The 16,970-nt window shown below is 42.0% G+C and overlaps 1 protein-coding gene across 1 annotated transcript in view; it reads right to left on the bottom strand.

Moving 5' to 3' along the window:
* Positions 1–20: 20 nt before the first annotated feature.
* The window catches only part of LOC121899311 (clathrin heavy chain 1-like), a 30,167-nt gene continuing 13,217 nt past the window's right edge, over positions 21–16,970 (bottom strand). Inside the window, exons 11-32 of the mRNA XM_042415033.1 lie at positions 16,799–16,936; positions 16,204–16,368; positions 15,810–15,990; positions 15,533–15,696; positions 15,288–15,413; positions 14,922–15,064; positions 14,548–14,782; positions 11,184–11,306; positions 10,809–10,954; positions 10,439–10,622; positions 10,057–10,249; positions 9,684–9,841; positions 9,393–9,557; positions 9,087–9,194; positions 8,737–8,904; positions 8,377–8,526; positions 8,085–8,216; positions 7,448–7,558; positions 7,070–7,240; positions 6,666–6,887; positions 1,827–1,902; positions 21–1,725 (exon numbers count right to left, since the gene is read on the bottom strand). Coding sequence (XP_042270967.1) covers positions 1,595–1,725; positions 1,827–1,902; positions 6,666–6,887; positions 7,070–7,240; positions 7,448–7,558; positions 8,085–8,216; positions 8,377–8,526; positions 8,737–8,904; positions 9,087–9,194; positions 9,393–9,557; positions 9,684–9,841; positions 10,057–10,249; positions 10,439–10,622; positions 10,809–10,954; positions 11,184–11,306; positions 14,548–14,782; positions 14,922–15,064; positions 15,288–15,413; positions 15,533–15,696; positions 15,810–15,990; positions 16,204–16,368; positions 16,799–16,936 — 3,390 coding nt within the window. The 3' untranslated portion in view covers positions 21–1,594. The remainder of the gene's footprint in view (positions 1,726–1,826; positions 1,903–6,665; positions 6,888–7,069; positions 7,241–7,447; positions 7,559–8,084; positions 8,217–8,376; positions 8,527–8,736; positions 8,905–9,086; positions 9,195–9,392; positions 9,558–9,683; positions 9,842–10,056; positions 10,250–10,438; positions 10,623–10,808; positions 10,955–11,183; positions 11,307–14,547; positions 14,783–14,921; positions 15,065–15,287; positions 15,414–15,532; positions 15,697–15,809; positions 15,991–16,203; positions 16,369–16,798; positions 16,937–16,970) is intronic.

Raw genomic sequence — 16,970 nt, 5'->3', positions numbered from 1 at the left:
TGACTCCACTGAACACCAGGTACAATTTTTAGTTTTTATTTAGGCTAGTATTTCCCTTTCAGTTAAGTCATATTCTTCCATTTATCAATGACAGATCCCCTTTATTATTAATATGCATGACAACAGAAAGGAATTCAACTTATGGTAGGGTTAGGATGACACTTTACACACACAGTTTCAAGCATGTAAGAAGTTAAGTACATCAAGGTAAATACAGGCTCTTATTTCAGACCATTCTTGACAAAGAACTGGATGTACTGAGACCTAATTTCTTCATCATAACCATCTACACACACAACCTACAGGAGTGTTTATGGATCTAACCGAGTTGTCATTAGGACACCAAAGGTTCCACCGGCCTGCCGCGTCTTCTGCCTCCTTGTTTGTTCTTGCTGCTAAAGCATGACGGAGGAGGAAACAGGACAGGAAAGTGGGTGGAGGACAGATGGTTGGGGATGAGGGAGGGGGGGGTCCTCCATCTAAAAGTTTTCAATTCGTCATGTTCACATCTGTACACGCAAAAAAAGTAATGGTGACCGAGGGAAACACCACAACACCTGGCATACACGGACCTCAGCACAAGGAGGATTCGGAGTAAATACACACACACGGTACGGTTAAGGGTCGAGGGGCCCTGGGGTTTGGTAGCCGTGGTCCCGTTCCTTGCACATACACAGATACAGTCTCACACAAGCACTGTACACGGCACAAGAGGTCACCTAAATACATGGAGCCGATGAAGGAGAGCTAACATCTAGAAGGGTGGATTGAATAGCCCAATACAGGCTGAGAGGGGGTTAAAATTCTTATTTAGACCATCAGGTCACACTCACCCACACACACACACACACACACACACACACACACACGCACGCACACACACGCACACACACAAACACACCCTCATTCAACCAGTGACATACGTCTGTATGCATTTAAAACTCCATAAAGCTACACGCCTGTGCAGAATATACTATCATTACTTAGTGTTGCTAGCTATAGCCATTGAAATGGCAATATATGTTCAAATATTATATGTAACCTTTTTTTCCTCAGAATATACAATGATGAAATGCATTATACAGACAAACGAGACAATGTAAGCTGTTCACATGTTCAGTACATCAAAAGTAAGAGCTTCTCTACATTAATTTCTTCACGAGTGCAAAATCCAATGCTCCTCCACCTACTTCAAAGGTTCATTGCTGAGCTTTAAGCAAGTCCACTTCCGCCGAAACAATAAAAAACGACATAATGACATAAACATATACAGAAAAAACAATTCTCTAAATAAGTAGTCATAAATATGGAATGTGTAAAACAAAGAAACATGATGTGTGGTCCGATTTCTTTTCAAACAATACAAATAAAAGTCCTTCAATGCAGTTAAACGTTTTTCTCTTGTAACAGACAACATAATAAAAAAATAGTACTCAAAACGAGAGTGGGCTGTTGCTTGCTTGTGGCCCCTGTTGTGAGTAGAAGACCATGGGAAGCTGGTGAGGAACACAAAGAGAGAAGGACAGATGGGAGGAAGGTGTTGGGTCAAGTCGTGGTGGTAGGGGTCGGGGGAGGAGTATGGGCTGTGGGGTGTTCACATGCCGTAACCGAAGCTGGGCTGTGGCGGCTGGGCGTAGCCTGGTGCTGCTGTGTAACCGTAGCCGTAGGCCTGCTGAGGAGGCACGGCCACGTTGGGCCCTGCTGTGAGCATGAGCTGGGGTGTGCCTGCGACAGAAACATCAGAAAAACTTGTTAAAAGAGCAAAGTTGTGGTTATATTGTCAAAAAAAAAGATCCCTTATTATCATCTGTGTTTGGTCTCTTTACCGTAAACAATGGGTTGAGACTCTGTAGCCTGCTCCTCCTGTTTCCTCAGGGACTCGGAGGCTTCAAGTTTGTCCACCTGGTGGAAAACAAAACAGCAGCAGCGGCGTGAGACTTCAGTTAGACTGTGGAAAGGGGGGAGAGGGGGCGCTCTTATAGAACAAGGGCTGAGACGCCGGGTTTGTAAAAACTGACCTCTGGGTTATTTCACTGGCTGACGGATGGGACCATTCCTGACGGGCGAAGACGAATACAGTCCAGATTTAAATAAAAACAGGCTGCAGGAGGCAGGCCTTTCTACTGTGTTGGAGGCCCTCTATGAAGTAATTGGAGTATCTACAACTAGAAAACTACTGGCTACTCTATCAAGCTTGGTTACAATAATCCATCAGGTACACATCCACTTATTTGTGGGAGATAAAGCAGTCTAATTAGGGATTAGGAGGGGAGACAAAAACAGCTACTGGGCAATAATGGTCCCACCATCCAGCCACCCAAAGCATCTACTCTAATGTTGAGTATGTAGAGAACCAACCCCTCACCAGTACAAACAGACCCACAGCTGGTTAGGATTTCACCGCTGTTCACCAATGTTCTGAACATTTTCACACGAAAGTTGGTGGACAGACGGGCCTCAGAACAAGACATCATTTATTTAGAGATTTAGGTTTACATCTTCTGCCATGAAGTGATTCCTTTTTGTGTTGTAATTATATAACTAACAGAGGTAAAGACTTGATTTTTGATATGACATATTATATCTTTAAGTGAAGAAAATCACTTTAACTGAAGAGAAATGATGTGTTTGGGTTCAACTTAACTGTCAAAGTAACTTTTTAGCTTTAGTTTATTAGATTTTTGTTATCTACATTGAGTGCTGGTATCAGTGTATTTATTTGAATATGAATAACTTATATAGATTAATACAATTTATCTAACTTAATGTTAAAACTTTAACTACTTGGAACGTTGTGCAAACATTTGTTGTCTCATTTGCTATTCTGTTGTTTCCCGTTGCCACAAAACACCAAAAAAACAACAACACCCTAATTACCACCCATATGCTGTGTACTGTCACAGTGTCTATATTTTGCTAGACGTGCCCCAGGCTCTGGCACACGGCCCAATTAAATCGATGCCTTCGTGCCAACAGCTAGAAGAAGCAGCCTTGAGAATCAGCTTGCTAAAACTGCCTTGTTGCTTTAGTATTTGCTGAGCGGCTCAGAGGCAGAAAATGACCGGCAGAAGACGAAAGGAGAAGCTAAATTCAAAGAATTAAGCAGCCAGCAAAAAGCTTCAGAAATTATCCACAGCTCCAACAGTGTAAAGCTTAGATATTGATCAATTAAGGGCAGGATTCATGGTTTTGGGTTCAGTTCTCTACATACCTGCTTGGTTTACTACTACAGTCAGTCAATCTGGTTAAGCAGGCTGTTTCAAGAAAAGACAGGCTGTTGTTTTGTTTGAGAAGGGGTTGAGAGACATGCTGAAGCGGCAGGTTTTTTTTATTGTTATTCTCCTCTTGTAGAGTGCATGAGAAAAGAAGAAGAAGAGGAAGAGAAGCAGAGAGCCATAGTAGAGGGAGTGTGAAAGAGGGTGGAGGGGATGGTTTTGTACAGCCAGTTCAAGGTTTCCAGAAGCAGGCACAGCCAACAACGACGTCTCATAGCCTGGCCTGAGTGCTGCTGATGCTACCGAGGGAGGGGAAATGCATGCTTGTTGCTCTACGCATTGTGTATTTGTTCCCCACACTATAGATTATATGCTGTCACACGCTCAAGTTGTTTGTCACTTGAAGAGACCACACTTTACAGTAGCAAAGAAAAATACCCCTCACTCACAAATGCCTGTACCTAATGTTTATGCTTTTTCATGTTCTTTTACAGCACTGAGATAAAGTCAGTAGTACAGACAAACAGAAAGGTCTCTGAAAGAATGGTCACTTCATTAAAATAATGGCTGACTTGATCATCTTTTACTGAAAATAGGTCTTATACTTAGATGCAGTCTATGCCGAATAGGGATATGTGTATCCCCCCCACCCCCTTTGATATGAAGATATTATTTAAGAATTATTAATGTCATATGTCTTGAAACTCCATTTGTATTGATCTCTACAGGGTGGAAATATCCTGAACCTACAATGTCAGGATGATGGCTGGCAGCAGACTGCAGCTGAGGCCCTGTTCACACCTGGCATTAACGTGCACCTTGAGTGATCTGATCACACGTGGACAGCTCTAAGTACAGGTGTGAATGCACCCAAGACACATTGAGTGTTGAGACCCGATTGCTTAGACCACTTTGGGAGGTGGTCTGGGCCGCATTTGGCCACATTCTTTTAGCAGTTTGTATGCAAATGTGTCCTGGGCCACACTGAAGGACCACCTACTCAACTGACGTCCTCTGCATAAGTGGAAGCACGTACTCATTCGCGCACCAAGAGCGTCATATTAAAGTGCGAAACAACAGGCAAAATGGATTCTCAGGGATGGAATACACACAAAAAACGCTGTCTGATTTGCATTTGGGCAAACTTCTTCCTCTTACTTTAATTTCCGGCAGACTAGGCACAGGAAGTGCATTGCTGCATCCTGCTGGTTAAAACGCTTTTGGTCTTCGCAAATGGAAATGATGTACATGTTTATTTACATATAGAGATCCGATCACAAGTGGTCACATGAGACGCATGTGGAGACGCATTCTAATGCCAGGTGTGAACTGACGTACTTAAAGCTGTCCACTTGTGATCGGATCACCCAAGACGCGTGTTGCCAGGCGTGAACAGGGCCTGAGTGGGGTTACAGACAGGGTAACATTAGAATTCATCTAACAAGTCTGTGAGAAAAGGACCCGACCACAGCAGGTGAGGCAGTTATCCGGAGTGGCGCTCTTCACCCACGCACAAGAAGAGGTGATAGGTATGCTGGCTTAAGTGGATGACTCATTGTGTTTGAGGAGAAAGGTTTTGTCAGGGGAATATTTGATATAAGACTCAGCGACTCTGCACTTAAAGCAAAGTCTCACTGCTGTATGGAATAAATGGAAGTTATGACTGACTTGTAAACATACAAAACTGTAATCATGTATGTTAAAAGAAGTATTTTACACTTTACATGACAAAATGGTAACTGAGCTAATATCACTTTGCTTTAGTTGGGATGGAAGCTGATAGTTACTGTATATCTGGGCAGCTGACTGTCTCTGTTAAACACAGTAGGTGAATATGATGGTACATATTCTTTCAGTACAGCAATTAATAATGAATAAGAAGTAATAATTGAAGAATCGTCACGACTCAAAAATACTGAAACATTGAAAGCAGTGATTTTCCCTGATCTCCTCTTGCTATGGGTTTTGTTTCCATCTTATTTCAATAACCAGTTCATTCCCTGTCCTATGTCAACCTTTAACTACTTAGACCTGAAAACCAACACTGACACCAGCAACTCTAGCAGACCCTTGAAGGCTGGCTGTGAAGAGCCCCACTCTGGAGTCTTGTGGGTAGGTAGGTGGTCTAGTGGAGATGTAGAGTTTTACAGTCAGAAGCAGCAGAGTGACATGGGGGGGGGGGGGGAGAGGGGTCATGCAGTTCCTGCTAATTTTACTCCTCCAAACTACAGGCTACAGGACAGGGGAGAGGGGTCAAAAAGAATGATTAGAAAATGGATTCGACTTTCACCTTTTCCTTTATCGCATCAACCTGGAAAGGAAATTCAGAGAGGCAACTTAAGGAGGAAAAAAAACAAATGGAAGTCTCCCAAAATTGAAATTGACAGAGAGAAAAGAGCAGACTTCTCACTTAAAGAAAACACAAAAACCCTGAGAGATGCGGGTAATAACGCCACTTTTGATACAAATGCAGACTTGAGATCACTCTGGTACTAGTCAATTTCACCTTGTTGCTTAAAACATTGTAAAATACAGATATGAATATTAACTGATAAGTCCAGTAAGTTACTACTTAAACAAGATCTACTAAGACTTAAGAGGAAAATTAATTATTTGCTGCAACAAGCGCAAAGAAGTAGTCAGCCAAAAGAAAACTAACTACAGCAAACTGACAGCTTATCTGATAAAAACATGATTTAAAAATATTCTGTTGTAAAATCCACCATCTTAGCAAAGTTCATCAAATAAATGCAACTATTTTTTTTTTTTTACTATTGCTCCACTCATCTCTGCTACCTGTCATGAAAGCTATAGGTGGGTTGTATTTTGTGCCATGTAACAAATATAAATGACATGACAAGCAACACAGCAGTTATGAATCTCCTCTGGAACACATTTGTATGGAAAAGTAGCTTGAATGGATGGAAACCCAAATGAAAAGGAAAACACCGCAGTGATGACACGTGACTGAAAGAAGCATAGGAAGATGAGCATGAATGGAGGAAAGAATAGGCAGCATTGGGGGCTTTGTCTTTGACGCTGTCTGGGGGAACTGTGACACTGCCTACTGTTGAATAGTATTTGCAAATGCACCTGAGCAGTTGTTGATGCTTCTTTCAGTTACCGGATGGGTGGGAAAATCAGGGGAAAAGTATTTAGAGAATCCATTTAATTTGTTTCTGTGGTACACCCATCTGAGCAGGTCCAACATGCTAACTCTCGGACATCTGGCTCTCCATATATTAGTAAAGGTTTGCAAATACTATTTCACAAGTCTAAACATCTAACAGCAGGAGAAAGAACCCACAGTCTAACTTCTTATTACCTTCTTTCACTGTATTTACTGTAGAATTGAAAAAGGTATCTCTAACCTGACTCAATTTGTTTTTCTGTCTCAAAGACATCTGACACCACACTCACTGGTTACCTCTTCAGGTGTGGATAACCCACCTTACTGAGGTACTCCCTCATGACCTGGATGAAATATGGCATGGAGAAGTCCATGATGTTGTGCCTCCAAGCGGTCTCAAGCACCACGTCAGGCCGCAGCAGGTCGTAGCAGGTGAATAGGCAGGCGGCAAAACACTCCTTCTTATCTTCATTCAGGAACCAAGCCAGGAGCTCTTCAGCCAGCTCTGTGTCTTTGGACTCTGATGCGTACTGCATGGCATCCTGCAGAGAGAAGGGCACAAATACTGTTCAATAAATTGACTTGGGAAAGTTGACATTATCTGCCTTTACATTTTAGCACAGTCAGTTCTTTTCTGTGGTGAAATGTAATGCATTGATTCACATTAACTTGGAAGAACTGGAGTATATACTACAAGTTTGTATTTGTTTTACTGGCCATGCACCTTGTAGAGCTTGTCCTTCTTGCAGAGCTCAACACTCTGTTTCCAGCGGTTGTTGCCCTTGAAAAGGTACGCTGCGATCCTCCTAAACTCAATCAACTCATGCTTCTCCAAGCCCTGGGCCAGTGAGATGTTGTCAAAGTTGTCGTAGGCATCAATGGAGGTGCGCAGTGCCTGGATAAGAGAGAACAGGGATTAAAAGATGAAGCTAAAAATGCAACTACTTGAAAACATTTATCATGTTGGGGAAAATTTAGTAGTGCCATTGAATGACACCACATCTAAAAGTTGTTTTCCCCTCTTCAACTAACATCAACACATCTAAAAATAGATTATAAAACTCTGTTATGACACAAAATGGACAACATTATCACATCATACCGCGTAGTCTTCCTCAATGATGAAGAGGTTGTTGAGGGCTTCATTGACTGACTTGTTGTTGTGATTCTGGACCGACCTCAGGTATGGTTTAACCAGAGGCAGCTGTTTCACCTAAACAAAGAATCAGATAGAAAATCATCAATTTTCAAATCATCTCGTATTGAACTACTTTTCTTTCTCTGCAAGTCAATGTCACATATTCTGTATCAAGTGAGCTTTAGCAGATAACCAAAAGAGCATAAAAAAGATTTAATGAGACTTTAAAGCAAATATTTGATTATCCAGACATTAAAAGTGTTATTGCTTTGTCTATAACTAGCTATATTTTATCTGTCTGATGGTTACTTTGTGTGTATAATAAACTGCAGGGTTTTTTTGCAGTCTCATAGGTCCAGATGTATCATAAAATGTGTCTGGAGACAGCTGTAGGAAAGTTTGGCTTAATGTACCAAAGTTTCCATTTCCTGTCACCAGACGAGTATTTCACCAATAAGATTGGTGCAAAACTACTGCATGTAGGAACAGTCACTCATAAGTCTACAGGAGTAAGGGATCCACAATAACTTTTATTTATATATTTTCATTTTTTAAAAATTCTTATCATAAAAGTTAACAGAAAATAATATTGGCCACAGACCTTGCTGAAGAAATTGACGGCGCGTGTGTGGTCCAGTCTTGGAGAGAGGACGATGAGCAGGTCATTCAGTAACAAAGGTTTGAACTCCAGATAAAACTGGACGGCCTTGTAGTACAGCTCCACGTTGGCCACCTAAAATGAAAAGCACACATACAGTATACTCACTTGAACATCTGCAAGTGCACATAAAGAATCTCCACCTCATAAACACATCAGTACTTTGGCTCTGTTGGCAATAACAAAACTTGTTACCAGAATGACAACTAGCATCACTAATAAATACAGTCTTTACCTTGGTGACAATGTCTTTGAACTGGCCCTCCTTCCAGGCATCAGATGGGTGGTTCATCATAGTGATGATGGCGTTGTCATATTCCTCATACTTGTCGTAAAGGAACACCAGCTCCGCCCAGAGGTGGGCTTGCTCTGCTGCCCTGAGAACCTGATCCACAAACAGACAGATACACACACACACACACACACACACACACACACACACACACACACATACACACGTTAGTTCATGAACTAATAATTAACTTGGTGAACTGATCAGGAAGTTTTAATATGTTGTGTGTACAGTATGTTGTTAAATTGATAATAATGAAGTCATGCTTTGTTTGCAGATGTTGCTGTTGTTCCCTTTGCCTACCTTTGGAATGTTGACACGGGACCAGAAGAGCTCCAGGTGCTCCCTCATCTTCTGGGGTTTGAATTTGGAGTAGAGGATGGCGAGCTCTGTGAACATACCCATGTGAGCACGCTCCAGTCCCAGGGCCGCCTCCAGCATGGTGATCAGCTCCTCAAAGTAACCACGATCCTAAATGGAATACAGACAGACTTTATAAAACCCACCCTAACCCTTTGAACTAGTAAACAAAATACATATGACTAAACCTGCACTTTTCATTGGTCAACACTTCTTGTCAGGGGAAAGAGATTATTTCACTGAGGGTTTTTAAAAGTCATATGTTTTACACTGGCCCCAGTTATGTTATGTACCTGGTAGTAATTGATAAGTTCCTCCAGTTCATCGGCATGTACGACAATATGCAGGCCGCACATCTGGGCGAGCCGGAACTCCTTCCCCTCTACACAAGCAAAACACACCTGAAAGAGAAGAGAGTGACATCAGACAATGTGTTTTTATATAAGAGAGTGGACAGTGCTCTGTTCTCTTGAGTGAAACTTAAGGAAGCCTTAGAGGCAGACAGAGAGGAAAAGTGTGTTTTGATGTGAAACATCTGTTTCAAAAGGACTCTTTACTATTAGAGGGAGTTAAAGTGAACCTGTATTGATAATCCTCACCTCCTTCCAGGTGCGGGTGCTGTTGGCCTTGCGAGCTCCATCCACAGCTGCCTGGTATTCTCCCAGGTGCACTAGAGTGGAGGCCAGGCGGCCGAAATTGGACACATTGTTGTAAAGCAGTTTGGCTGCCTCATACATCTTGTCGTCATAGCAACGGTCACCCACCTGAGGGAAAGGGTACAAAAAAAAGAGAAAGTAAGATCAGAAAAACAGCAGCTGTTAACAGGGGAAAGAGAGCTCAGTGGTGATCAGCTGTAAAAAAGAATGAGTGTTTATTGTCCCAGAACCTACTTGCTGAATGTGAGCATTGTTCGGACCATTGATGAACTCTTCCAGCTCAGCCAGACGGTTGGTCTTGGCCAGAGCGAAGATTAACTCTGTTTCAACGTACGACTCACGGGCCTTCTTACGGGCCATCTGCAGAAACTTCACCAGGTCCTCCCAGTTTCCTGCACACAACACAACTCACATCAGTCTGAAAAGCGCATCAATCTATATTTACCAAACCATCGTTAAAGTGTCTTCATTACAGGAATTCAAATAAATGGATTTCAAGCTTAAAATAATGTAATAAAAAATAAAAATAATATAAGCAAATAATTTATCCTTTTTACAAGATTTTCTATGCAGCAAATGAGCCAGTAATTTGGATTAAGTTACTTACCGCTCTGGGCTGCAGCTTGTCCCACCTCCATGTAAGCAGAGGGGTCATCAGCCTTGATGTAAGAGTCAATGGCTTCTTTGACCAGACCTTTCTGCAGCTGGGCCTTTGCCAGCTGACTCCACACTGGAGGCTCATTGCAGCGCTCAGCAAACTCATAGGCTCTGTCCAAATTACCAATGTGCTCAATCAGAACCTGGATTCAACGAGACAAGATTCAGATCAAGATCAATAACACAGTCCTGGTGACCATTATTATAAGGCTTTAGGTCAGGCCTGAATAACAAGCCTGGATTTAAACTGTAAACAAACAGTAAGAAAAAAAGCTTTTGAGGTTTATGTTGTGACTTTTTTTAAACACAAAGTCAAGCAGGAATCCACGCACCTGCACAGCAGAGGTGTTGACGTCAAATTTCCTAAAAATAGCAAAGGCCTCCTCAAACAGCTCATTGCTGATGGCAATATTTGCAATGTCTGGGGCATCGTAGTTGTCCAGACGGTTAATGTACTCCATGACACGTGTCCGATCAGCTTTAATGGCCGTCAGGATGAGCAGATTCTGCAGGTTTCTGAAATAACCAAAACAGGAAGATCTCAGTGAACAGTTTCTATATGACTAAAAAAAAGGTACATATAAGCATGAATAAGTGTTTTCAAATATGATCACAATTCAAGAAACTCACTACAAAAAGCAGACAAAATAACATAACAGCTAACTGACTTATGTCCAATGAGGTATATCAAGCCCCTCTCACCTGTGCTCGCTAAAGACAGAGTTATCCAGGACAATCTTCTCCAGAAGCTCGATGAGCTCATTAGGAAGGTCAGCGGTCATAAAGGCCTTGACTGTCACAGATACCTCCTCTGGATCCTGTGTCTCTGTCAGGGCTGTTTGGACAACCTGCAGCAGAATAGGACAACAGGCTAGTTGCACTACATCTGGTGTTTTAACTAAATCTTAAAAATATTACAATTGAACAAGCCTATAACAGGTAGATAAAAAAAATGGTGATGTGAAAAACTAAAGGATGAATATTGTCAAAAGGCTTTGAAAAACTTGACTCATGTCTCCGCTTAATAATGCAGCTTTAAGAGACAGAGACAGAGACAGAGACAGCAAGAGGTCAGACCTGGTCGATAAGTGGTCTTCTGTAGTTGTTGGTCTCCAGCAGCACACTTGCCCACAGCTCAGGATTCTTGCGACGCACAAGGTAGCGGGACAGACTCTTAAACAGTGAGTTCTCATTGCACACCTAAAGAATAATAAACAAAAACAGTTCAGACATGTGCACCACTGAGGACATTTTTGGCTTTTTCATTTTTCACCTTAGATGTCCCATTAAAATCCATTAAACTGCAATTTTTGATCCTCCTGCCAAAATAGGACCTATTCATGCATTCTGTTGTGCTAGGCTTTCATTCTGGAGCCCTGGCTTCAAAATTGTAGTTTTAACTTTTTTCCACCAGAGGGTGTCATTTACATTGTATTTGCCCACAGGCCAAATACAATGCATTAATCTTTAGTCCTGCTTCTGCTGTATTATGGAGCACAGCAGGGCCAGTGAAAATGTGAATGCACTAAAAATGACCCAAATGTATTGGTATGTATATCACAGTGTGGCATGTGTGTGTGTATTGAAAAATAAATGTGTGTGTAGGTAGAAATTGTATTGTACTGGAGGTCACAATAAACAGCTCCATGTCCCAATCTCTTTCTCTCACACACGCAAACACTTTTACTCATCCACCCACTCACACGCACGTGCAGGCCTTCAAATTCAGTAGAATATAATATATTACACCTCATATGTGCAGTACATTTCTGTTTATCAGTTACAGTAGGCTATTGAGCTTTGGAGGTGTGTTTGTGAGAGCGCGCATGGGGAAAACTAAAACAAAGTCAGGCTTTATTTGGTTTAGTAGATTTGAGTTTATGCAACTGCTGTCGCAGCCAAATCTATCAGTATATGCAGCTTGAGTGGCTGGTCATTTCCCACCTGGCAAGATGAAGAGACACATGTCTGTTCAAAAAGCTCTGGAGCATGTCCTACCGCCTGCTGACAGCGAGCATGAGTCAGGTGTCTCTAAAACTGAGGAAGACAAACTCAGAGGATGACATCGAGTACATGGTGGAGTCTGATTCCTCCGATGACTTTTATTCCTCTAACTGTACTTAGAGTGGGGAGGACACGGAGGAAACCGCCAATCCAGACTGGAAATCAAGAAATGGGCAAATTATCTGGGCTCCCACTCATGCCGAGACTCTGAGGTACCTTCCAACTACCTGCGTGACCCTGGGACCCACATGGTTTGCCATCGTCAGGATCAGCACTGTAAAGCCATCCTTTGATCTTTTCATGAGAGAAGACATAATCCAGCTTCTTGTGGAGAATACCAACCTGCAGGGGAGACGTTCTGTGTCTGATTGGAGAGACGTAGATGTCACTGACCTACAGGCATACATTGGGGTGCTGATCCTGGCTGGTGTACAGGTCACGAGATGAATTGACTTGCAGCCTGTGGGATGACCTCACCAGACAGGCCATCTTCTGAGCCACCATGTCCCACTGCAAATTTAGGCTCATCAGCTCCAACCTGCGCTTCGACGACAGGTTGATTCAACCCGTGTGTCACAGGCAAGAAAAGCTGTCTGCTTTCCGCCCCATCTGGGAGAAGTGGATGCATCGCCTCCCCCTGCTCTTCAACCCCAGCCAGGATGTGTGTGTGTGGACAAACAGCTGGTCCCATTCAAAGGCCGTTGTGGGTTCTGGCAGCACATGCCAAGCAAACTAGCCAAGTATGGTATAAAAATCAGGGTCAGCTATGATGTTAAGACATCTTATGCGTGGAGGATGCAGATATATATATACGGGAGAACCTGAGGGCTGTCTGGCGGAGGTGAACCAGGAACAGAGGGGGGATCCTGGAAATGACAGAGGGGCTCCAGGTGAACACAGTGACCTGCGACATTTTTTTCACCTCCTATGCGCCGGCAGAGGAGCTTTTGAGGAGGAAAGTGGCCCTTGGCGGAACTGTGCGTAAGAACAAACCAGTGCTTCCTCCACAGCTGCTCCAGATGAGGAACAGGGCGGTCCTATCCTCCGTTTTCGCCTTCACTTCGCCTTCGCTTCTTTGACTCACAATCATCGCAGACTACAACTGCTGCAAAGGAGGTGTCAACAACCTGGATATGGTATGTGCCATTACGCATCAATTACGCACACACTGATTTATTCTTAATGAATTTATGTGCTTGTCTGAGATATATTTAGTGCTTCTATTATTCAGAATTTCTTGCATTTATATAAAAAATGAATGAGATATTTCTTTATAATGAGGAAGAATATTTGTATTAATTTATTCATTTTTTATTTGGTCTTTTTTCTTTTGCAGGTTGTCGGCACCTACAGCTGCAGGAGAAGGACCTGTTGGTGGCGACTGGTGCTCTTTTATAATGTCCTTGATATGTCTGCATTCAACACCTTTGTGCAATGAACAGTTGTGGATCCAGCCTGGAACCAGGCAAAGAAATTCAGACGGAGGCTGTTCATTGGGGAATTAGGGAAAATGCTTGTGTCCCCACAAATGGAACACAGACAGCGTCTTCCCTGCACACCAGCTGCTGCCGCTATGGCGGCAGCTCTGCAGCACCCAGACACAGACCCCAACCCTGACCCAGGTACCATCACCAAAAGAAGGAGGCTTTGTGAATTCTGAACCAGAAAAAAGAAAAAAAAAAAAAACGCCACCACCTGCATTAAGTGTGGCAAGTATGCCTGCAAAGAACACACATCATCCATTTGCAACTTCTGCTGCATGTGAATTGAACTCTCTTTCTCACATACTATTTCTGTTCTGAATGTTAATAATAAATAAATCTGCTCTTGTTCAGAGTGAACTTGTATTTTTGCTTTATTTTTTAGAGCAAAATAAGGTAATAGGCTATTAGAAGGTAAAATATTTGGGGGTAATAGGAGTAATTAAAAAAATGTTGACATTTTACATAAACTATATGATCAGGTGGGATTCTTTAACCAATACTGCACAAAAAATAATAATGCATAAAAAATCAATGTTGTTGCTAATCATTGATATATCCCAGACTGTGATAATCCCCCCCAAAGAATCCCCTTTGCATTTAGTTTATGGAAAATAATTCATTTTTTATGTTTTTGTCATAAAAAAACAGTTGTATTATGTAAACAAACTGGCATTTAAAGGGTTAAAATCCTGAAAACGAATGAATATTTGATAGTTATTATCAGGACTGATGTTTGTTAAAAAATTAACTCATTGAAAGTGGAAAATTATATTACTATATAATATTTTTATGGCAGTTTTTTAACGCAGACATTCTTGTCCTCTAATGACCCCAGATGGAGTTTTTAAATAATGCACAAGCGTTCATGTCGTAAGGTATGCATTTTAGAAAAACTTATTTAGACTTATTCCATTTGTCATTATCAAAGAAATATGATTCCAGTGTAAACTCACATTAATTAGCTCCTGGTCACACTGTCCTCTTTCGTAGGCCACACAGGCCAGGTGGGGGTCTCTCTTCTCACAGTACTTGCCCACCACACGGCTGTCGTAGAAGGGGTTCTCCCTCAGGAAGCGTTCTGGGTTGTTGTTGCTGTCGATGTAAATCTTGGCCAGGGCGTTGTGGGTTGCAGGTTCCTCACAACCTTCATGAATACGAGCCTCCAACCAAGGCAGCAGCAGCTTCAGTCTGGAGAAAGACACACAGTTAAGGTTACACTGGTTTGGAGAGGAAAAACATCTACTGACTCATGACTCTATAAGATGTGACGGGTTGACTGAATGATTCAAATATTGCTATACAGTTGAATTAGTTTCTTTCTTCTTACCGATTTCTTTTCTCCACTTCAGCGACCAGTTCGTCTGTGGAAAACTGCCCTCTCACCACCATGATCAGGTTCTTAATCACATCCTCAGCACAATCCACATCCAGTAAACCTCCAATGACTACTGGCAGACGGCTTGGGTTCACCTGAAATAAATGATCTTGCAGTTACATGTTTCAATCCAGGTGAGGACAAATGCACAACAATGTCCTTAATATTAATGAAGGACAGCGAGATGGTGAAATGGCAGGCAAGGTTTGCAATTCCACAGATGGCAGACTTTTAATGTATGTTGTGTCAACTGTTAAACTATTTATTGTTCTGGATATAAAAGACCAGTTTTCTCAGGCCAGGAAAGTAGCAATATACCTTTTGCACATAGATCTCAATGTATTTCTGCAGGCTGTTGCGGTACAGGTACAGGACCAGATCATGGACAAAATCGAAGCGGTCACACACAATGATCAAAGGCAGCTGGTCAGTCAGCTTAGCTTCCTGTAGAAAAAAACATTGAACATTAGTATTGACTAATAAATGACAGGTTAGATCATGTTGATAGTGAAAAGGTTTACACTAATGTTCTGACAGTGCAGCAGTACTGGTCCATTCCTGACCTTGAGGAAGTTCTTCACACGCTCAGGGTCGTAACAGTTACTCTCTCTGCAGATTCTCTCCACCTCTTTGATCTGGCCCGTCTTGCAAGCAGCCTGAATATATTTGAAGTGAACCTCGGGGTCCTGGCTGAAGTTCACAATGGAACCCAGGAAATAAAACAAACCTGGAAGACAAAAGCATGTCACAATCAACAGAAATAACCTGTATTTTTTAAAAGGTGTCTTTTATAATTTAAAATTAACAGCTTGATTGGGTCTTTGCAATCTCCGAGCTTACCCTCAAAGCTTTTGAAGGACTCAAAGAGTTCGGTGAGGGACTGAGTGGAGAGTTGCTCATGGTACTTGGAGGCGACCTGGACACAGATCTGCAGGTTCTGGCGGATGTTGGCAGACAGCATGGCCCTAAGACACTCCAAAGAGTCCTCCACTGACAAGGAGCCAAAGAAATTCACCAGCCACTGCAAGGACAAACAGAAAACAATCAGCAATGGAAAGAGTAATAGTGTAATAATAAACCAATGAATCAAAATACATCAATATATGTTTTTCAAATGAGCACTTGTGGAAAACAGGATTAGAAACATTTAATCTACTTTCCATTGCATTACTTTCTATTATTATTATATTTTTTTCTAATACTATTTCCATGTGTTCCTCTGTTTATGCTGTACCTCTGGGTTGAGGAGGTGTGTGTGTACCACAGCACGCTTAATGTCGTATAAGTCGGTGTAATGCTCCAGCGCCCTTTGCAGGAGACCAGCCTTCTCACACAGCTGTGCCACATGTGCACGATCATAATGGGTGAACATCTGGTTGCCCAGGATGGCGTCTGCAACCTGCAAGACAAGACACAGGGACAAAGATATTTCAAAATGATTTAAAGTCTAGTTAACAAGAAGCGTAATTTTCTAACAGATGGCGGAAGACAGTTAAATTTTTTGGAAAGGGAAGCACTGTGAGACACTTTTTAAGGAAGAAAGAAACCTACAGGGTTAGTTTCAAAATGTGTGATTTAAAAATAAGGAAAAAGTCTGACTCATAAAGCCAGTTAAAGTTATAGATAACTCACAATCATGAATTTGTAACTAAATAAGATAATTGAGTTCATTTTGCAATTAAGACTTCTGTCAGCCAAAGTAAACTGCGGTGGTCCAATTCTAGATTGGGTTAAACCAATTGATCATCTCGTTTTCCGTGTAGGTTAAAGCTAAACACTCATTGCGATCATTTGCGTTATTTAGGTCTGATGTTTCCATGTTTGTGTACCTGTGGTGCATGGACCAAATTCATTTCCAGCAGACGTGTCTGAAGTGGTCCCTCCATGGGCCTGTTGTTCTTCAGAGCATCTAGCAGGAAGGATGTGCACTGCTGGATCAGGTTGTACTCCATGAAGACGTCGACAATCTGGAGACAAAAGAGAGAAATAATCACGTATGTC

Source organism: Thunnus maccoyii, chromosome 6 (assembly GCF_910596095.1).
Source record: "Thunnus maccoyii chromosome 6, fThuMac1.1, whole genome shotgun sequence".
Taxonomy (NCBI): domain Eukaryota; kingdom Metazoa; phylum Chordata; class Actinopteri; order Scombriformes; family Scombridae; genus Thunnus; species Thunnus maccoyii.
The sequence above is the reverse complement of the archived record's forward strand: the minus strand, read 5'-3'. Positions and strand labels throughout refer to the sequence as shown.